General features: G+C 39.2%; 1 protein-coding gene across 11 annotated transcripts in view; it reads right to left on the bottom strand.

The window, feature by feature from the left end:
* Positions 1-1,834: 1,834 nt before the first annotated feature.
* robo2 (roundabout, axon guidance receptor, homolog 2 (Drosophila)) overlaps positions 1,835-19,060 on the bottom strand; it is a 630,465-nt gene continuing 613,239 nt past the window's right edge. For 10 of the 11 annotated variants that reach the window (XM_055197219.2, XM_055197223.2, XM_055197221.2 and 7 more), the window contains 8 exons: positions 15,832-15,991; positions 14,703-14,966; positions 13,749-13,957; positions 7,237-7,422; positions 6,541-6,693; positions 5,945-6,181; positions 5,060-5,254; positions 1,835-4,972 (listed from right to left, as the gene is read on the bottom strand). In XM_055197219.2, coding sequence (XP_055053194.2) covers positions 4,971-4,972; positions 5,060-5,254; positions 5,945-6,181; positions 6,541-6,693; positions 7,237-7,422; positions 13,749-13,957; positions 14,703-14,966; positions 15,832-15,991 — 1,406 coding nt within the window. In that variant the 3' untranslated portion in view covers positions 1,835-4,970. The remainder of the gene's footprint in view (positions 4,973-5,059; positions 5,255-5,944; positions 6,182-6,540; positions 6,694-7,236; positions 7,423-13,748; positions 13,958-14,702; positions 14,967-15,831; positions 15,992-19,060) is intronic. The other variant, XM_055197227.2, reaches the window with a different exon arrangement.

Below are 19,060 nucleotides of genomic sequence, written 5' to 3'. Positions count from 1 at the left end.
GGCCTGTGGTATAAAATAAGGTAGTTGTTATTTATTTAGCTTTAACCACTCTAAAAACAAACGGTGCTAAATGGCACTAAAAGTGGTTCTTGGCTCGTAATCATAGAGGAACCATTTTTCGTGCTATATTGCACCTATGAATACCATACGGGGGTCATATAGCACCACTATAGCACCACATATGGTTCTACACAGGAACTTCATCGGTGCTATATGGCACTTAAAATGTTTCCTCTATGATTATGAGACAAGAACCACTTTTAGTGCTATTTAGCACCATTTGTTTTTTTAATGATTCTTTGTGGAAGTTTACCGGAAGTTACGTTTGTTCCATGAAAGTTGTTTGTTCATGTTGTTACCTGTGGCAGCCGGTGACTTCTTTTTTCAAGGGGGCTCGATGGGAAGTTCGTCACAACATGTAGCCCGTCATGTGTGTGGTTCGTAATTTCAAAATATGTGTTCTGCGCGTCGAGAGATCCTGTGTCCATCACGTGTCTCGTCAAAACAAGTGCCCGCTGCAGACGCGCCCAAAGGGTTTATGACAAAAGAGACACTCGCGTTGATACTCGCATAATCTCATGCGTAATCAAAGTTTACTGTTAAGGGAGTGTCTTGCGTGTATTTTGTGAACGTGAGCGTCTCTTTTATCATAAACGGTTTTGATGCGCAGTGGTGTAGTGGTGTCTGGAGAAGTGGGTATACTCTTAATTTATGCCCCCAGTAGAAGTGGGTATACTCTTAATGTTTGCCCCCAGTAGAAGTACGTATAACCCATGCCATCAAATAAAGAGGTGGGTATACTCCGTATACCTGCGTATACTCTGCACTACACCACTGTTGACGCGTATGCAGCAGGCACATATTTTGACAAAACACGTGATGCACATGGTTCACATGACGCAACAAACACATATTTTGAATTTGCACCCATCGGATGAGCAGTCACGAGCCGCCACTGGTTGTTACTGCTGAAACTGTCTTTAAATTTGAATTGAAATCTAGAGCAGATGTTTGCCTTTTTTGTAAGATGCCTTAAAGATGGCAATCAGCACAAAGGTTATGGGTTTGATCCTCAGGTAAAACACATACATGTACACGTACCTTAAATGGACTGCAAGTCGTGTTGGATAACAGTGTCTTTCATATTAAATATAAAAGTGTAGATGAATGCCTGAAAGCAAAATAACCACATAATTTTTATAGTGAATTAGTCCAAATTTGTCATCTTTTTAATCACATTCAGCAGACATTTTCTCTCGAGCACCTTTATCTCAATGACTAGATATTTATTTTGCTTTTTGTTGTTTAATAACAGACTCTGACTCCCTCATGATGCATATAATAATGTTTGCTCACAAGAGACTTATTTGGCATGTTTTCAAGTAATGTGATTACAGAACAAGATCTCCAAATTGTTTTAATTGCGATCTAAGCCCTCATCTATGTAAAATGCCCATACAGCACATCGAAATGTGCCGACTATCAAAATTTTTGAAAGGCAATTGAACAGTATGGTGCCCAAAACTGATATGTGCATTTTCTATGAAGTAATGTCTAAATATCCCGCTACATTTTCCAATATGTGCATGTATTGCAACAGAGCACATTGTGCTGGATATTTTATCTACTCTTCTTCTTAGAGATACAGAATGTGAATGTAAAACGATTGGGAATTCTGGGATGAGATTTAATTCACAAGTTTCATAGTTCATTATCTGTGTGTGCTGCCTTGTTGTAAAGGATTGACTTTTGTTGCTATTCTGTTGATAAACATGTACATAGAAATCCTTAAACTTGGCCGATTCACAGCATGAAATAAAGTCAAGGAGAAGCATTTGGTCTTCCACAACCTTTATGCATTTTTCACAATATACCTTTATTATCTTAATAAATACAAAAAACAACAACACTGTGATGTTTAAAGAAACAGGTATTAAAAAAGACACTAAAATGCATTAGACATTAGAAATATCAATATTAATTTTGGTATGTTCTGTAAGTGACATCTTGTCTTATGGACATTTAGTGTACCGGCACGTTTCAGATGAAAGGAAGAAATGGACATCCACTGTCGACGGGGCCAAAAAGGAAGAGAGCATATACTGTAGCGATCCATCAGGTACGAGGGGTGGGAAAACGTTTCAATAGCGAACATGAAAGGAACTCTCTTTACGTGAGGATGCATATGAATATATACATTTATATACACCCACATCAACACCACCCACACAGATGTAAAATCACCTGAGATACTTGTTCGCACCTCATTATTCCAAACAGCTGGACATTAGCATTGAAATGATGTGAATATTAGGACAATGACATGAATGTTTGACGACAACGGCTCAGACCAGGAGGGTTTTCATCTGCGAATAAAAAGTACGAAAAGAACAACCAAACAGTTTCACCAATATCTCATGAGTAAAGAAATAATTTTGAGCAGCCTTTGTACATCACATATATTTATATATGTGACCCTGGACTACAAAACCAGTCATAAGGGTAATTGTTTTTTAAATTGTAATTTGTATAAATCTGAATAAATATGTTTTCCATTGATACAGCGGGAAAATAAGTATTTGACACATTACCATTTTTATCAGTTAGGGGATTTCTAAGTGGGCTATTGACACAACATTTTGAATCAAGCCAAATATTGAATTCATACAAAGAAATGAGAACATTTAAGTATACAAGTTGAGTCATAATAAATAAAGTGAAATGACACAGGAAATAAGTATTGAACACATGAAGAGAACAAGATGCAAAATGGCATAGAAAGCCAGGAGATGCCCCCTATCAGTACCCTCTTTTGTGTCAATAGCCCACTTTCAGATAAAAAAGCTGATACTGTCAAATACTTATTTTCCGCATGTATATTGTTTGTAAGGATAGGACAATATTTGGCAAGATACAACTATTAGAAAATCTGCAATCAGAGGATATCGAGAAAATTGTCCAAATGAAGTCCTTAGGGACACATATTACAAATGATAAATACATTTTGGCTATATTTACGGTAGGAAATGTCCAAAATGTCTTAATGGAACATGATCCTAATGATTTTTTCTTAAAAAAATCGATAATTTTGACCCATACAATGTATTGTTGGCTATTGCTACAAATATAAAGGGTGCGACTTATGACTGGTTTAGTTGTCCGGGTTCAAATATGTAAAATTGTATTACTGGTCGGTATATGGTGGTCTGGTCTGTGTAGATGGACTAAAGAAGATTTCTCCAAAGATCTGATGGATGTTTTACAGCAAACTAAAGATGTGGAAAAACCACGTTGGCTTAGCGATCATGCGGCGATCCTGCCATATTTGTGTAATCCTATATTTAAGACCAATTTTATATTAATTTTAGAGACTTAAAGCCTCACTACACTGTCAAAATAAATAGTCAAAATATGTATCCGATCTGTCACTGGGGCACTACCCTATAAAAATGTCCTAATATGTACCATTATAGGTACAAATATACTGTATATATACACATTTGGTACCAATATGTACCTCTGAGGTGCTAATATGATCTCTTTAGGTCCAAAGCTGTATATGTTTCGAAAGGGTACCACCCCAGTGACAGCTGGGGTACAATCATGATACTCATTCAAAAGTGAATCATAACCAATTGTTTACAGAGCCAAATAATTTGGCGCCATGCATAGGAAAAATAGAAGAACCACAGGGAATAAACAAAACCTTTGGGACATTGTCAGAAATATAAAAACCCCAAAACAACAAGATCCATTAAGTGCTCAACGAAAGTAAAATTAAGTACCTGACTCTCCACTCGTGATCTGAGACAAACGAACACCTACAAAACCTCTAGAGGAAGGCAGAAACCTTACAGGAAGGCCGGGGCGTTGTAGTTTTGTTCATATGGCTTTTAAATTGCTCACGTTGCAAGTGCTTGCTTTCAAAGTGGAGATCGAAATAAAAACGTATAAACCGAAAAACTGATCGATTCACCTCCAAACATTAGCCGTGTTGCTCAGACAGAATAAAAATGAAATTATCCACATGTAAAACAAAAGCAAGCCACAAAGAGTGAGGACGAAGAAAAGTTTGGTATCTGTAGTCCAGTGCAGATAAAAAAAAAATCCAATCGGACCAAGTGAACGAGAATTTTACTAGGGTAGAAATGCTAAGGGCAGTGGGAAGAGTTGAAAGTAGATCCAGTTTACATTACAAATGTCCCTGCAAACAGTTTTCCCAACCCATCTGTGACTAGTTCGCCCATTTCCAGCATGGAGAGGGTCTAGTTCCTCCACCGTAATCTCAGAGGAAATCTTTACACCGGCACGGACGCAGGCATATCTTAATATATCTCTGTACACGGTTATATATTTTCTTAATCTCTAGTTACAGTACAGATACTCCCCTTCACATTTCCTTTCCTCCAATTCTTCATGTCAGCAGGAGCTATGATTTTGTGCTTATCACCAAAATTGCAGTGCAAACGAAAATAATTAATTATAATAATAATTATTATAATGACAACAATTAATTCATGAGAAGTATTAACAAATGACGGATGACAACGTAATTTCTATGGCACCACAGCCCATCGATTCACTTATCGTACAAACGGCGTGAGAGGGAGGAGAGCGCGGAAACACAACTCGGTTTGCATAGCGATGCAATAACAATAATGTCATTTTCAATCTCCCACCTCAAGAATATATATTTACAGGAATTTCGATTCCTTTTCGCAGGTTCACCGAAGACGGCCTTCCATAGCATTTTCGCTTTTCCGACTTTCTTTTATTTTCTGTGAATGAAAAGTTTAAGGGGGAAGGTGAGGGATGTTGCGGGTTGCACGTCCATCTTTACATCACATTTACAGTTCGTCATTTTTCAGATTTTTTTCTTTTTTCTTTTCTTCTGTCTGACGCTTTACGAGTTCATTGAAGCATATCCAGGACAGATGAAGGCATTCGTCTGTTTCCATCAAAATGGCTCACTCTGTGAAAGATAAAGACAACAAATTATTCATTCATACGAGTGTATGAATGAATAAAATAAAATCTTGATAAATCAATGAATCCTTACATAATTCTCCAGAGTACTGCGTATTGGTCCCCATGTAGCTGCTGTCGGCCTGCTCTGCGTTGGAGCGCTGGTGTTGACCCCTCGTCCCCTCTCCTTTACGAGGACCCGTAGACCCTTTCGATGAGGCTGTCCCGGACGAACTGTGACCCCCAGGTGATGGGAATGACGGTTTGTTGTATGGCAATATGGCCTCTTCTGAAATAGCACAAAAAAGTAACATATAAATATATCCGAACCATACCAAGTCTTGTAGGCAAAGTCAGCAGGTGTTTTTGAACTAAAGGGTTTCCAGTTTGGAATATATCCATAATTGGTTTGTGTCCGACTGGTACCAAAGTGTCCGACCCTCGCCAGTTTTGACCAAACCTTACTCGTTAGCAATATGCTCAGATGAATCCCCAAACTGAAGTTGAAGAGCACAAGCAGAAGGGTTCCCCAATCGTGCCCTGCATCCGGCCTGCGCCGTTTGAGCCGAAAAGCCAGAATGGCGGATCCTAATGATCAGACAGGCACAGATGGAGCTCTTGTTTCATTGCACCGTGTGTGTATACAGTGAAAAATGAGGGCTGGAGCGATTAGGGTACATCTGTGCAGATAAGTGCGCCTCCTGTCTGCGGGTTTCTGGAGAAGGCCGCGTTGGCCGTGGAAGAGCTCGCTGAGAGAGGAAGACAAGGCAATCTGTTTGCTTCAGCTTGGCCTCCTTACAGCAGGGAGTGTAAATGAATGCCAAGGGTCCACAGCTGGCGCTGTCAAACATCTGCCTCTGGTGACCATGATGGCAAGATCATATTTTACAGGACCGCTTGACTAAATTAAGAGCTGATCTGCCCCAAAATCATATAAGAGACACTTATATAAAACCATATATGGCATGTATAGACCCACCTGAAACATGACCGTTTTTATGCCCCCTCCTGTTCTCCTCGCCCCTCTCTATGGACCCCAGTCTGTCCTGAGCCTGCCGATGGCGTTCCAGTGATGTTCGGGTCTGTCGGTCCTCAAGGCCCATCATAGGTTGCCTCTCTAAGGATGACGCCTTGCGATCAGAAGGGTTGGGGACGTTTCTCGCCCCCTGAAGACGAGCTGTCTGGCAGGGTGGAGGCTCTGGAGGTGGGGGCAGGTCTGAGATGGAACAAGAAATGGTTGTCATACTGTATGAATTAAATGCGTATATAAGGTGCACCTTTTTACATTTATGTACATTGTGCATGCATCATCTTGGCAGGAGGTGTGTTTTGCATCTACGTAAATAGCATTTAAAGGGTAATACTGATTTCAGCCTGATTGATGAGTGATGTTAATGGGTTTTGAATTAGCCCTTAATAGGTTTTGCAAACTGTGTTCTTATGACCCCATCTATCTTACGTAACCAATAGCAACCGCAATATTAATTCAATAAAACATGCAATAGATCTACTTAAAGATTAACACTACAGTGTCAATGTAAACATGGTCAAAGGACCTAGATGATATGTTCTCACCTTCAGCGCTGGCGTCACGGCGGTTTGGGGCTGTGCCAGGGGCTTTGTGTTTCCGGGTGGGTCTGGGCGCCCGCTGGTGGCCCAGGCTATGCGTGCCCATCGTGCTTCCATCTGTGGAGAATGGGCTGGAAGGACGATGTCTGTGATGTAGACCTGTGGGAGTGACAGAGAGGACCACGATTATGAAGTAGCCTATAAGGTTACTCACAGAAATGACAAATGGATCATGAATAGGGAGTTCAGAAGAAGGGCGGATAGCTTGTTAGTTTCATTCAGAAGCAGAAGAATCAATCAATACATTTCATTTCTATTATGCAGCCTGCTGGAGAAAACATGACCCTGAGATGGTTCAAGACTGTGTAAGCGACTTCATGAATTTTGTGGGCGTTGCATACGATCAAGATCATAGAGCAGGAAAAGATGAAGTCAAAGCCGAAGGGCATAACTAAGGAGAACATGAGCACCCAATCGGCTCACATTGAACAAATCAAATAATTACGCTCAAAGCACAAGATCGAAATCCAGTAAGTAATAACAACCGTCGCCAAAACCCATCAAGCAACCCAAAAAGATGTTAGTATCTGCATCATGCTGTACTCAAAACCTCATCACATAAAAAGCAAGAAATCGCGAAGACATAGAAGAAAAGAAGCTTTATTTTGTTAAGAGCGAAGACTTGAGTTCTTCCAGACGGACCTCTCTTGGTCAGGCTGGTACCGTCCAGACGGTACCCCGCCTTGTCCGCAGCGGCCACCAGGGCTTGAGCGAAGCTGCAGTGGGTAAATAGCGAACCGTCTGAGGAGCTGCCGGCACTGGACCTGCGGCTGGAGAAGTTTCTGTCATCGTCTTCTGAAGCTGAACCCCAACCGTTCACCATGGAGCCTGAAGAGGAGCGGCCGCAGGTGCCGTTACATTAACCAGTTTTGCTAACACATTGAATGCAGAGAAATGCGGTACTCTGAAATTCGGGTTAATAAGGCCTTTATGTAATAAACTTACTGGATTATTAAATAAATAGACAAAATAAGTGTCCTGTACATTGCTCAACTTATGGAGCTTTGGATTAGCAGTGCAGTGGGTTTGATCCCAATAAACACACACATACTGATAAAAATATAGCTATAGCATGAATGCACTGTAAGTCATGCACAAATACATAAATGTGACCCTGTATGACATACTCATACGAGTATTTGTAGCAATAGCCAAAAAACATTGTATTTGTAAAAATGATACATTTCGAATGTATACATGTATATATAGATGGTGTATCAATCTCAATTAGACCCTTATGACTGGTTTTGTGGTCCAGGGTCACAAATTATGGAGTTAAGGTTTGGCTGTGTGCACTCGTGTTGAATGTTATTGTGCTATAAAAACCCAGGTGAGTTATAACAGATAAGAGATGAGCCAACCTTCATAATTATCACAAACCTTCAAAGTTATTAGGAAATTAATAACCAAAGCAAAACATCATGAATGGCAGACTTCAGAAGACATTAACCACAAATATTAAAAACTCATTAAGATATAAACAATGAAGAAACTGTTTCACTGCAAAAAATGACTTTCTTACTTAGTATTTTTGTCTTGTTTTCAGTACAAATATCTGAACTTTCTTAAATCAAGAGGAATTTTCTTGATAAGCAAAATGACCTAAGAAAATAAGTCTAGTTTTTGGAAAAAAACATATATAATTTAATTGAATTTGTGCTTAAAACAAGCAAAATAATAATAATAATAATAATAAAATCTGCCAATGGGGTAAGCAATTTTTTTCGTAAGTGTTTAAGAAAGATTTTTTTCTTAACCCATTGGCATTTTTTCTGCTTGTTTCAAGCACAAATTCACTCAAACTGTATGTTGTTATGTATTATTTTCTTAGGTGATTTTGCTATTTTTAGATATTTGCACTAGACACAACACAAAAATACTAAGTAAGAAAGTCATGTTTTGCAGTTTGTACAGTGTTTCTTTAGCTCATTTGTTAAAGCATTGCGCTCACTGCAAAAAATGACTTCCTTACTTAGTATTTTTGTTTTTTTCAGTAGAAATATCTAAAAATTCTTAAATTAAGATGCCTTTTCTTGATGAGCAAAATGAACTAAGATAATAATTCCAGCTTCTAGACCAAAAATATACAATTCAAGTGAATTTGTGCTTAAAACAAGCAAAAATATCTGCCAATGGGGTGAGAAAAAAATCTTGAAAAAGAATTCTCACTCCATTGGCTTGTTTTAAGCACAAATTCAATTAAATTGCATATTTTTTGTCTAAAACTAGACTTATTTTCTTAAGTTTTTTCTCATCAAGAAAATATATCTTGATTTAAGAATTTTTAGATATTTTTACTGAAAACAATACAAAAATACTAAGATTTTTTTCTGAAAAAAACATTTTTTGCAATGAAAGGAACACAACACTGCAAAAATTATTTTCAAGAAAAAAAAATTCTTAGTATTTTTGTCTTGTTTTTAGTAAAATATCTAAAAATTCTTAAATTAAGATGTGTGTATGTGTGTTCCCTGGGTTCGAACCCATGACCTTTTGTGCTGCTAACGCAATGCTCTACACTCTCAGGAAAAAGGTACAAAAGTTGTCATCGGGATGGTACCTTTTCAAAAAATACACCTTTTTGTACCTAAAATGTGTAATATATTGGTACCTCAAAGGACCTTTTTAAAAAGCACCCTCAGAATGACAACTTTTGTACTTTTTTCTGAGTTTGTACCACTGGGCTATGCATACACATAAAGGAATATTATTAATATTTCTTGATTTTCTAAATTAAGCTCTGCATGCACGAGACATTTTCTCTTCACATCTTCGGTAAAAAGTCACGACACCCGTCTACACATCACCAGCGACTTGACTTTCTTCTGATTGCTCTGATGGAACGGAGCGCGTGCACCTGCGCGTGGCCTCGGGTGAAGCAGCTGATATCTCGCATGGAAACACGCAGCGAGATCAAAGCAACATTGCGCTCGTTTGATTTTTTGGCACTTGTCAAATTCATGGCATGAATTCATTTGATTGATGGCAGGAGCCACAAACATCCTCGGGGAAGTTGATGCGAGATGATGCGACTATTGTTTAATGATCTGAAGTCGAGGAGGATACAGTCGCTGTTGCAGGGGTAATGTTGTTTCAGATTCAGAGTTGTGAGGAGACGTATCTACTCTCATAGGCTTATTGTGTTTAGACAGTCATTATTTGGTCATTCTGTTTGGTTTAACAGTATACACGTTGTACATTTAAAATTAAAGAAAGTATAACAAGGTACACCAGAGTTGGGTCACCATTGGACAGCACACACTGCTGGGTTATTGTTACTCAACCATACGTTGAAAGAATCCAGCAGTTGTGTCATTTTAACCCAGCAGTGTGTTCTGTCCAATAGTGACCTAACCCTGGGTTAAAACAACCCGGCACTTTTTAGAGTCTCAAAAAAAGTTTTTAAACAACAAAGTTAGTTTGTTATACTTGTCTAAAAGTGAAGACAGAAAATAAAAGTGCAGACGAGAGGAAAAATCTCGTTCAGGCAGTCTCCAGTTTTAATTTCCTCGGAAACAGCACATGACTTTTTCACAAAAAAAAGTCTCCCGAGAAAAAAGACAAGACTGTGTATAATGAATTGGATGTGCTTGTGAAGACAGAAGCAGGCACGAAGCTTGACATCAGATGGGACAGCTCCTACAGAATACCTGCTCTTTACCGGAGACAATATCCCCTCTAACAACCAGATCCTCAAAAACACTGAGCTTTTATTCTTTGCAGTATAATAATGCTGGCAGCTGCAAAACAATAATAATTTTTCAGCCAAAAGAAATTCGCAAACCGTATCCTCTTCCCGGAGAACTTTCCACAAATTGTCCTTAATTCGGAGTTGGCAGTAGCAAAAGGCAAATGTCTGAAGCTACAATACTGTAACTTATATAAATATGGAGCGGATACAATAATCCCTTATGGTTTTTATAGACAAGGACTGCATTGTAAGGCAATCCAAGTGCTTGAAATATTTTGTTTCCCAAATCGGTTTATTTGAAATCATTATTAACATTGGAATTATGCAATTAAACTAAACCCGGGCCTTCTGCTGTTGAAGTAGATTTATACTGCGCCCATATCCTCATTTGCATATCATTAAACATTGTTATAATTCCCTTGGATAAACGGGCAGAGATGCCCGCTGCAGGACATGTGACCTCTCTCTTTGCAGTCGGTGCAAGGGTTTATGGGAGCAGACAGGAGTTGGACAGTGAGCTCACTGTTCATATTACAACTCCAATAAACTTAAAAAATGCATTAAATACTTAAGCACTATAAAATAAAATATGGTCACCTTTAAAAAGTCATGCTCTTTTAAACTGTCCAAGAGGAATGATTGTCCTTCTCAGTTCAAGTGCTTGTCTTTGTCTCTCCCTGTCTATAGAAAAGTACCAGCAGTATTGTGATAATACTTTGGTGTCAGGCTGTTGCTACTGTGGATAAAAACTAAGGCCTATGCTGGAGAAAAACAGAGAAATGAAGCTGTCAAGAGTGCTACAGGAGTCCGCAAACAACACTGAACAGCCTTTGCTTTGTGTTTCTCCAGCTATCTGAGTCCAAAGGTGTCAAAAGAGCAGTGCTGAAAGGTAAATTCTACCTCTCCGGTTACCATCACAGACAGACACAGTCTAGCTGGATTCCTTACCGCAGCTGTAGCTTTGGGGGCTAAACGGGGTTGCCAAGTCAATTGGACTACTGCGTTGCCGCAGGCTGTTTTTCATGTCCGCAAGTTGACCCTAATAATGTGACATGTAGTACCGGGAATGTGAATTTTAGCAGACAAACCCTGCCAAAAATGCAGATTTTACCGCCAGAACAGAATTTTTACTAGAGAACCCCCTCTCGAAATGTGATTAGACTAGTTTTGGGCTAGTTTTGAGCAGAAATGTTGCTGTTTTTTGCCAACAAATCAACCCAACTAACAAAGTAAAGTAAAGTAAAGTAAAGTTCAGTACAGTACAGTACAGTACAGCTGAGTAGAGTAGAGTAGAGTAGAGTAAAGTAGAGTAGAGTAGAGTAGAGTAGAGTAACGCAAAGGAGAGTAGAGTAAAGTAGAGTAACGAAAAGTAGAGTAGAGTAAAGTAAAGTAACGAAAAGTAGAGTAATGCAAAGTAGAGAAGAGTAAAGTAGAGTAACGCAAAGTAGAGTAACGCAAAGTAGAGTAATGCAAAGTAGAGAAGAGTAAAGTAGAGTAACGCAAAGTAGAGTAACGCAAAGTAGAGTAACGCAAAGTAGAGTAACGAAAACGCAAAGTAGAGTAACGCAAAGTAGAGTAACGAAAACGAAAAGTAGAGTAACGAAAAGTAGAGTAACGAAAAGTAGAGTAACGAAAAGTAATGCAACAAAAAGTAACGCAACAAAAAGTAACGCAACAAAAAGTAACGCAACAAAAAGTAACGCAACAAAAAGTAACGCAACAAAAAGTACCATAGAGTAACAAAGTAAAGTAATGTAATGCAAAGTAACGTAACACCAAGTAATGTAAAGGCAATTAACGTAACGCAAAGTAACGTAACGCAAAGCAAAGTACCACAGAGTAACGTAAAGTAGAGTAACGCAAAGAAATGCAATGCAAAATAACGCAATGCAAAGTAACGCAACGCAAAGTAACGCAACGCAAAGTACTGTAGAGTAACATAAAGTAAAGTAATGTAAAGTAATGTTATGCAAAGTAACGTAACACCAAGTAATGTAAAGGCAATTAACGTAACGCAACGTAACATAATGCAAAGCAAAGTACCATAGAGTAACGTAAAGTAAAGTAGAGTAATGTAAAGTAACGTAACGTAAAGTAACGTAATGTAACACCAACTCCAAGTAACGTAAGTAACGCTAAGTAACGTAACGCCAAGTAACGTAACGCAATGCAAAGCAAAGTAAAGCAAAGTAAAGCATGTAACATAACACAAAGTAACGTAAAGCAAAGTAACGTAAAGCAAAGTAACGTAAAGCAAAGTAACATTACGTAAAGTAGAGTAACGTAAATGTAAAGTAATGTAAAGTAACGTAACAGAGTAATGTAAAGTAACGCAACGCAATGTAACGTAACGCAAAGTAACGTAACATAACAGCAAGTAACACAACGACAATGAATGCAACTCAAAGTAACGCAACGCAAAGTAACCTAACGTAACGAAACTCCATCACAGGAGCATGAATTCAGATATTGGAGGGCTGTATCCAGACATGAAAACAGTGCACTGTACAGTCTAGTACAACGATAATGTAAACATATCTGACTCTGATGATCACGGTCCAGTTTACCTCACATTTTGGAAAAAAACAGAACAGAGGACTCAAGAGTTTTTAACCCTGCAATGTCATACCCTTCCCATGTCCTCTGTGACAGATTGCCCATAAAACCCTCTCAATAAGCTGTAAAATGGAAACGGTGCCTCCTGTCTTGAATGGCGAAATGGAGGCATGTGAACGTGAGATTTATTCATAATCTACATGTGAGAGCAGATGAACCAAGAGCTGTGCTGAAGTGAATGCCTTCACTTATCTCTCTCCATAGACAGACAGACAGACAGACAGACAGACAGGCATATAGATACTATTTACAGCTAAGCAGAGCAAAACAGTATTTTACCCCAGTCAACCACATGCCAGACACATGTGAGTAAACCATACCTGCTGTTCATGTAAACATCAGCAGTATAATCTGAAAGTGCCACTAGACTAAAAATATATGGTGATTTTAGATTAGATATTGGCGTTATATTGTATTATCTTTATGCAGCATATGGTTTTGTATTGTAATTTAATATGTGAGCAGATTGTATCTTCTGATGTCTCTGACCAAAATGCATAATAATTAACAATTTTAAACACCTTACTATAGCATTTTTCTATTCTTAGAATTAGAAATATTTTTTTCTCTTCTGTCTGTACTGGGTTCAAGCTGAGTTCTAAAATGAATTACAGAGATAGAAACACTCGATTATGGGCATGATGGAAAAGATATAAAGAGAATAAAATGGCCGCCCCTGCGGTGCTGAGATTTAATGCATTGAAAGACCACAGTCTGCATTAGCCATCTAAGTGTTCAACATATTGAACAGTTCAAAGGTTGTAAAGAGGTCTTTTAGTCTTTAGACTACCTCATATAGTTTAAGCGTCATTGTGATTTTGTTTTACGACAATAACAAAAGTCCTACCCGTTACAGAGCTGTCCAAGTTGTCCATGCTGGAGCCTGGCGTGTGTTCCATACCCCTGATTGGAGGCGACATTTCGTATCCTTCATCCTCCTCCTCATCATCATCTTCGTCTGGTAGGTCGGTTTCAATATCGGACACCAGTGTGCTGGAGACGTAGCCCACGGGTGGCGCGGGGGCCTGAGGGGGGTAAGGCCCACCCTGCATGTGCCTACAGAAAATTTCAAACATCACAGTCAACCAAGCTTTTTGCATAAGAGAGCGCTTCAATAGACGTTAACAGAAGACAAAGGTTGTCATCGAGCGACAAGTCAAGACAACAGAGAAATGCGTAGGGTGTGCAGGCTGTCAGGCAAATTCAGTTTTCCTGGAACATTCCTTGTCATGTCTCCAATGAATTGGGACAATCTGGCTAATTCAGCGGCGCTACGGTTTGCATGCTAACACAATGACCTGTTAATTGCAGCCTGAAGGAGATACAATGGCAACCACCGTAGGCATGTCTTGCTGGGGCTGTCACCAGGCAGACAGCTTGGTTCAATGACAGCACAACTGTGAGTCTATATATGCGTGTGTGCGCGCTGATGCAATTGCCGCTCTGATGTGGTGTGTGCTAGAATTAGGATATAATTATGGGCTTTTTACATTCATCAAAAATGCACTGTGAACAACATACCTATTATGGAAGTAAAGTGACATTTTAAGACTGACAACAGTGACAGGTTAAAGCCTGAGCTTAGCATGGGGGTCTTAAAATGACTTTAAAGCAATCTCTGGCCTTAGATGTAATTACATTTACTTATTTTGCAAGCATTTCCACCGTAAGCTGAAACTGTATCTTGTAAAATGAAGACTGGGCAACTGAGACCTCTTAAAATCAGTGTCTAAATACTTTCTCCTACTCCACTTTTTAGTCAAGTAGATAACTATTTAGTGACACTTCACTTAGATCTTACCAAGTCTGCTTGGCCATGTCCAGTTGGTAGGCACGGGTTAGCTCATCAAGGTGAGCCTGAAGCATAGGTTGTATTTCCTCATGTGGGGAGGGGCTCAGGGTGGCCGTGGACTGTTTGCCAAAAGACACCGTTGCAGGAGAGGACGCCACGCCTCTTATGGGTGGAGTGGGCACCCGTTCTTCTTCCTCCTCCAGCTCATCTTCTAAACCCTGGTGTAGGTATGTCTGGACCGGTAATGGTGGACCCCAACTATCGCTATCATACCTGAAACAGATGAGGTATGAACTTAAATTGAAACGGACAGATGACGGAACCTTGCGGCACCTCAGACTAGGTACTGTATATGTTAGTCCTGAGAATTACTCAACAGCCCTCAAGTTTAGCAAAAAAGGGTAAAATGTAAAAAAACCATAATTTTTCTTCAATAAAGGCAGTTCCAGCAGAGTGGCTGCGTTTTTTATTTCCCCAAACTGTGCTTATACATGCTGATATAATACACGTCATAAAGCCAGTGTTCATTAGAGGAATTTGTCAGTGCATATCCCGTAGGACATAACAGTTTTAATCTGAAGCCATTAAAGACAGTGCTGAGATTTACAGCACAGAAGACTTCTCATTTGCCAGAGAGCCTATTAAGGCAGATGACTTTCAGAGATGAAAATTAACAGGGTTGAAAGGCAAGCGCACCTCTCGAGCAGGAGATTTAATTTGTATTACCACCTTCATGTTTGCTCTAACTATACAGATGGGCTGACGCTGGTATCTCACTGGGGTGCAGTGCCGTCAGAGGGGAAAGTGCATTAAATGTTGCTGAGCGTGTATGCTTTGTCAACCTGAATATTTTATTACACATTGGCAGAAACATCTTGTCTATGAATAATAAACAATAATCATTGAATCATTTTGTGGTACTGTGGCTTGATTAACTCTCTATGGCATTATTAAATGCCTTCAATGGATTTATGCAGGATATTAGCTGTATTAGAGAAGACTTTAGAAATTACTCTGCGTGCATCAGGGTTGAATTTTCAAAGCCCAAAATTACACACTTCACCATCGTAAGAATTTATAGATGTGGATATTGAATTTTTAGTATAGACTGTCAGTCCAGATGCAAATTATAACCCACCCTCCTGCATCATGGTGTTCTGTGGCGTAGTGGTCCATCTCTGTTCCTGGAAGAGGGTGGATAGGAGGGGGAGGCAGTGGAACGTTGGCCCAGTTGGAGCCGTTCATCTTGGTGGGCTTTGCATTTGCTTTCGTCTTCTTCTTCTTTCCACCTTTTCCACCTGCAACAAGGGGGTTCGGTTAGAGGGTGAAAAGGGAACGCCATGTTTTCACCCTAACAAGCATGATTTTATTCACCACACGACGTGTGCCTGAAAATTCTGAATGGTAATTGAAGGCTTTGCAAAACCAGTGTCAAATTTAACTGCTCCCATTTTGCCATGTTCAACTGCACTTTCTAAATTCACTGCACACAACTGCTTTCAATGTGTTCCTGAGGTGACACAGCCATAAAAGCAATCTAACGTCCGCCAGGGTTCAACAGAGTGGAGAAATGCAGACTGGATAGACATTCGCCTTTCTTCTTCTATAAGTAACAAAATGTACTTCTTATTTTACTTTGACATTCAAGGCCGAGAGTATGCATAGATAGCAACCTTGCCACAATCTCACAAAAACAACTCCAACTTCAGTACGTTAATGAATCACTCTTTTGTCATGATCTAATTAACAAAACCATCTAAATGTAATGGCAATCAATGCCAAATGAAGACATTTGGGACTGAGAAGTGATCTATATGTGTCCTCTGCAGGCTGCATGCAGAGATTTATTACTGTAAATTATTAATGCCGCTGCTGGCAAACTTGACACGATCAGCGACTGCCGCCTGTTGCCAGATCCTTCCACATAAAATAACAGTGGCTGATGTAGCTGGACACAGGGCCAAATGTAACCGAGGGAAAAAACCTTTTCTGGCAACATTCCCGCTGTATGGAATTCTATCTCACAGCCTTCTCTCTCTGCCAATGGCCTCTAATCGTCCCTGCCGCCTCAAAATGTTCCGATTCAGGCAACCCTGCACCCTGTGGATTCGAACATCGTGTTATTTAATACAATGCCAGGATGTTGACGTGGCTATGAAGTAAAAAAATCTCATCGAAAAGCCCTTAGTGACATTCCATTCAGAGCTTGTTTTGGGCTGTGAAAAGACAAAATCTTTTCTGGATCTTAAAGGAGAAGATGGGAAATTCCAGCCTGATCTTATGGGAATTCGTAACTGTTTTAAAAGGACTTAAACGGAGCGAATTTTACAAATCCGTATAATTTTTACAAATGCAAAAGCCTCCAATGTCACAGGGTGAAAGGGCATGGTACAAAACAATACAAATTAATATATGTGAATTTATCCGAATTATAATTATATTGTAAAAAAAAATTAAAATTGCTATAAGATTGCGTTGGAAATTTTGGAGATTAGGTTATAATTTTCCCACTTTCATAGCATTTTAAATCCAGGAGGAATTTTTAAATGTATTTGATTTCTTTTATAAACTTTAAAAGCCACAATCCTCATTGGCTGTAGATGCATAAAACAGTGGCCATCACATTTTTGGATTGTCTTTGTTTAAAGGGGACATACAATGAAAATTTGACTTTTTCCATCTTTAAGTGCTATGATTGGCTCCCCAGTGCTTTTATTAATCTAAACAATGTATATAAGATCAACCTAGTAACTTTGTTTTGGTAAAAGATTTCCCACAAGCATGTGAAAAAAGAGGTAATTGAAAATTGGCTCCCCTAGTGATGTCAGAAGGGGATAATACCGCCCCTTAATCTGCACTATCCAACCACGCCACTGCCATTTAGTGCAGAGATCAGCTCATTTGCATGTTAAATGACACCCAAAACGGCACATTTTTGCACACACCTACAAAGTGACAATTTTAACTTGCTATAATAAATTATCTGAGTTAAAACTTCACATATGTACTCTGGGGACACCAGATTTATTTAACATCTTAAAAAAGTCTTTTGAAATGTCCTCTTTAAGCAAGTGGGTAACTAAAAATGTTTTCTTTGTTTATTTAAACTATTTCTTTAAGAAGAAAATAGAAAGAAAAGGAGGCTATGCACAGCTTAGTTAGGACAGATCTGTCATACGAAGTCTGGCGTTTTTACGACGCTCTCGGCAGCAGCGCCTATTAGAACGCGTTCTCATCGCCGGGACATCGCTGACAGTGCGCTATTGTTCCAGCGAGCGAGGGAGACCGAGTGGCATTAGGAGTCTTGTGGAAGGATGAAAGTGTCAAACGAAGATGAATAAAGCATGCTAGTAATAAAAAAATAACAACAGGCTGGAGGCAGCAGTGGCTGGAGTGGAAGTGCAGTGGGGGGAAGTAATTGGGTTTCCTAATCGTTCCTCTGGGTGACGCTCGGCGTCAGCCAATAAATGGAGAGATGGCGTGATCGCTCAATCACTCGCTCACTCTCTCTCTCTCTCTCTCTCTCTGTTTGTCAAGAAGAGGGCATCAATAATGTAAACGAGTCTCTGCTGAGGACCCAGGGCAGCTCCTCAAATTGCCACCGTATGAAATGAGAAAAAAAGAGGCAGGGTGCCATAGGCGTCAATGACTTGACTGGTAAACATGAAGTCACTTCCTGTCTAAGACCAGGGGTGTGATGTAGAAAACAGGTATGTTTTGAGGATTGAGTTTTATTGATGAACCAACAAGAGTTTGCTCAATCCGGCCTGTCTTGTACAGTGAATTATAATCTAATTGAATGGTACAGTGGGAAAAACAGTATTCAAAATCATTTGCTTTTAATTTAATTTAAGCGTCTTCAATATTAGGAAATTCTGAGTAGGACAAGAAATATTTGTGCACCTTCAGATGGGTAAAATGTTTTTTTTTTTTCTTTAATAATGAATGCCACAGATTACTAAAGCCACTTACATCTTTATTTCATCTTTGTTTTTCTCTTCAACTTGCTCTTTGGGCTTTGTCTCATTTTATAGGCTAATAGACTACCACATTGGTTTTCAAACTGGGGGGCCACAAGATGGTGCCAAGGGGGCCCCAGTTTTATGACATTTTATGAAATACATTAATTGATCATGAATTCTGTGTAATTAAACCTAAAAAAAATAAGGCTACTAACCAAAAGCACTACTTTTTTGTATAATTTAATGTTTTTTTTTATTTTTATTAAAATGTAGAGTTTTAGAACATTTTTTTGTCACAAGATATCAAGATATTGAAAACTGTAATGTACCGCCAAAAACTTTTGTACCATGGTTAGTTTGTATCTACTATGCATGTAATTGTCCGATCTTTTCCTAGAAAGTGAC

The sequence above is a fragment of the Misgurnus anguillicaudatus genome, chromosome 24, assembly GCF_027580225.2.
Source record: "Misgurnus anguillicaudatus chromosome 24, ASM2758022v2, whole genome shotgun sequence".
NCBI classification, from domain to species: domain Eukaryota; kingdom Metazoa; phylum Chordata; class Actinopteri; order Cypriniformes; family Cobitidae; genus Misgurnus; species Misgurnus anguillicaudatus.
Note: the sequence above shows the minus strand (reverse complement) of the source record. Positions and strands in the feature narration are given on the sequence as shown.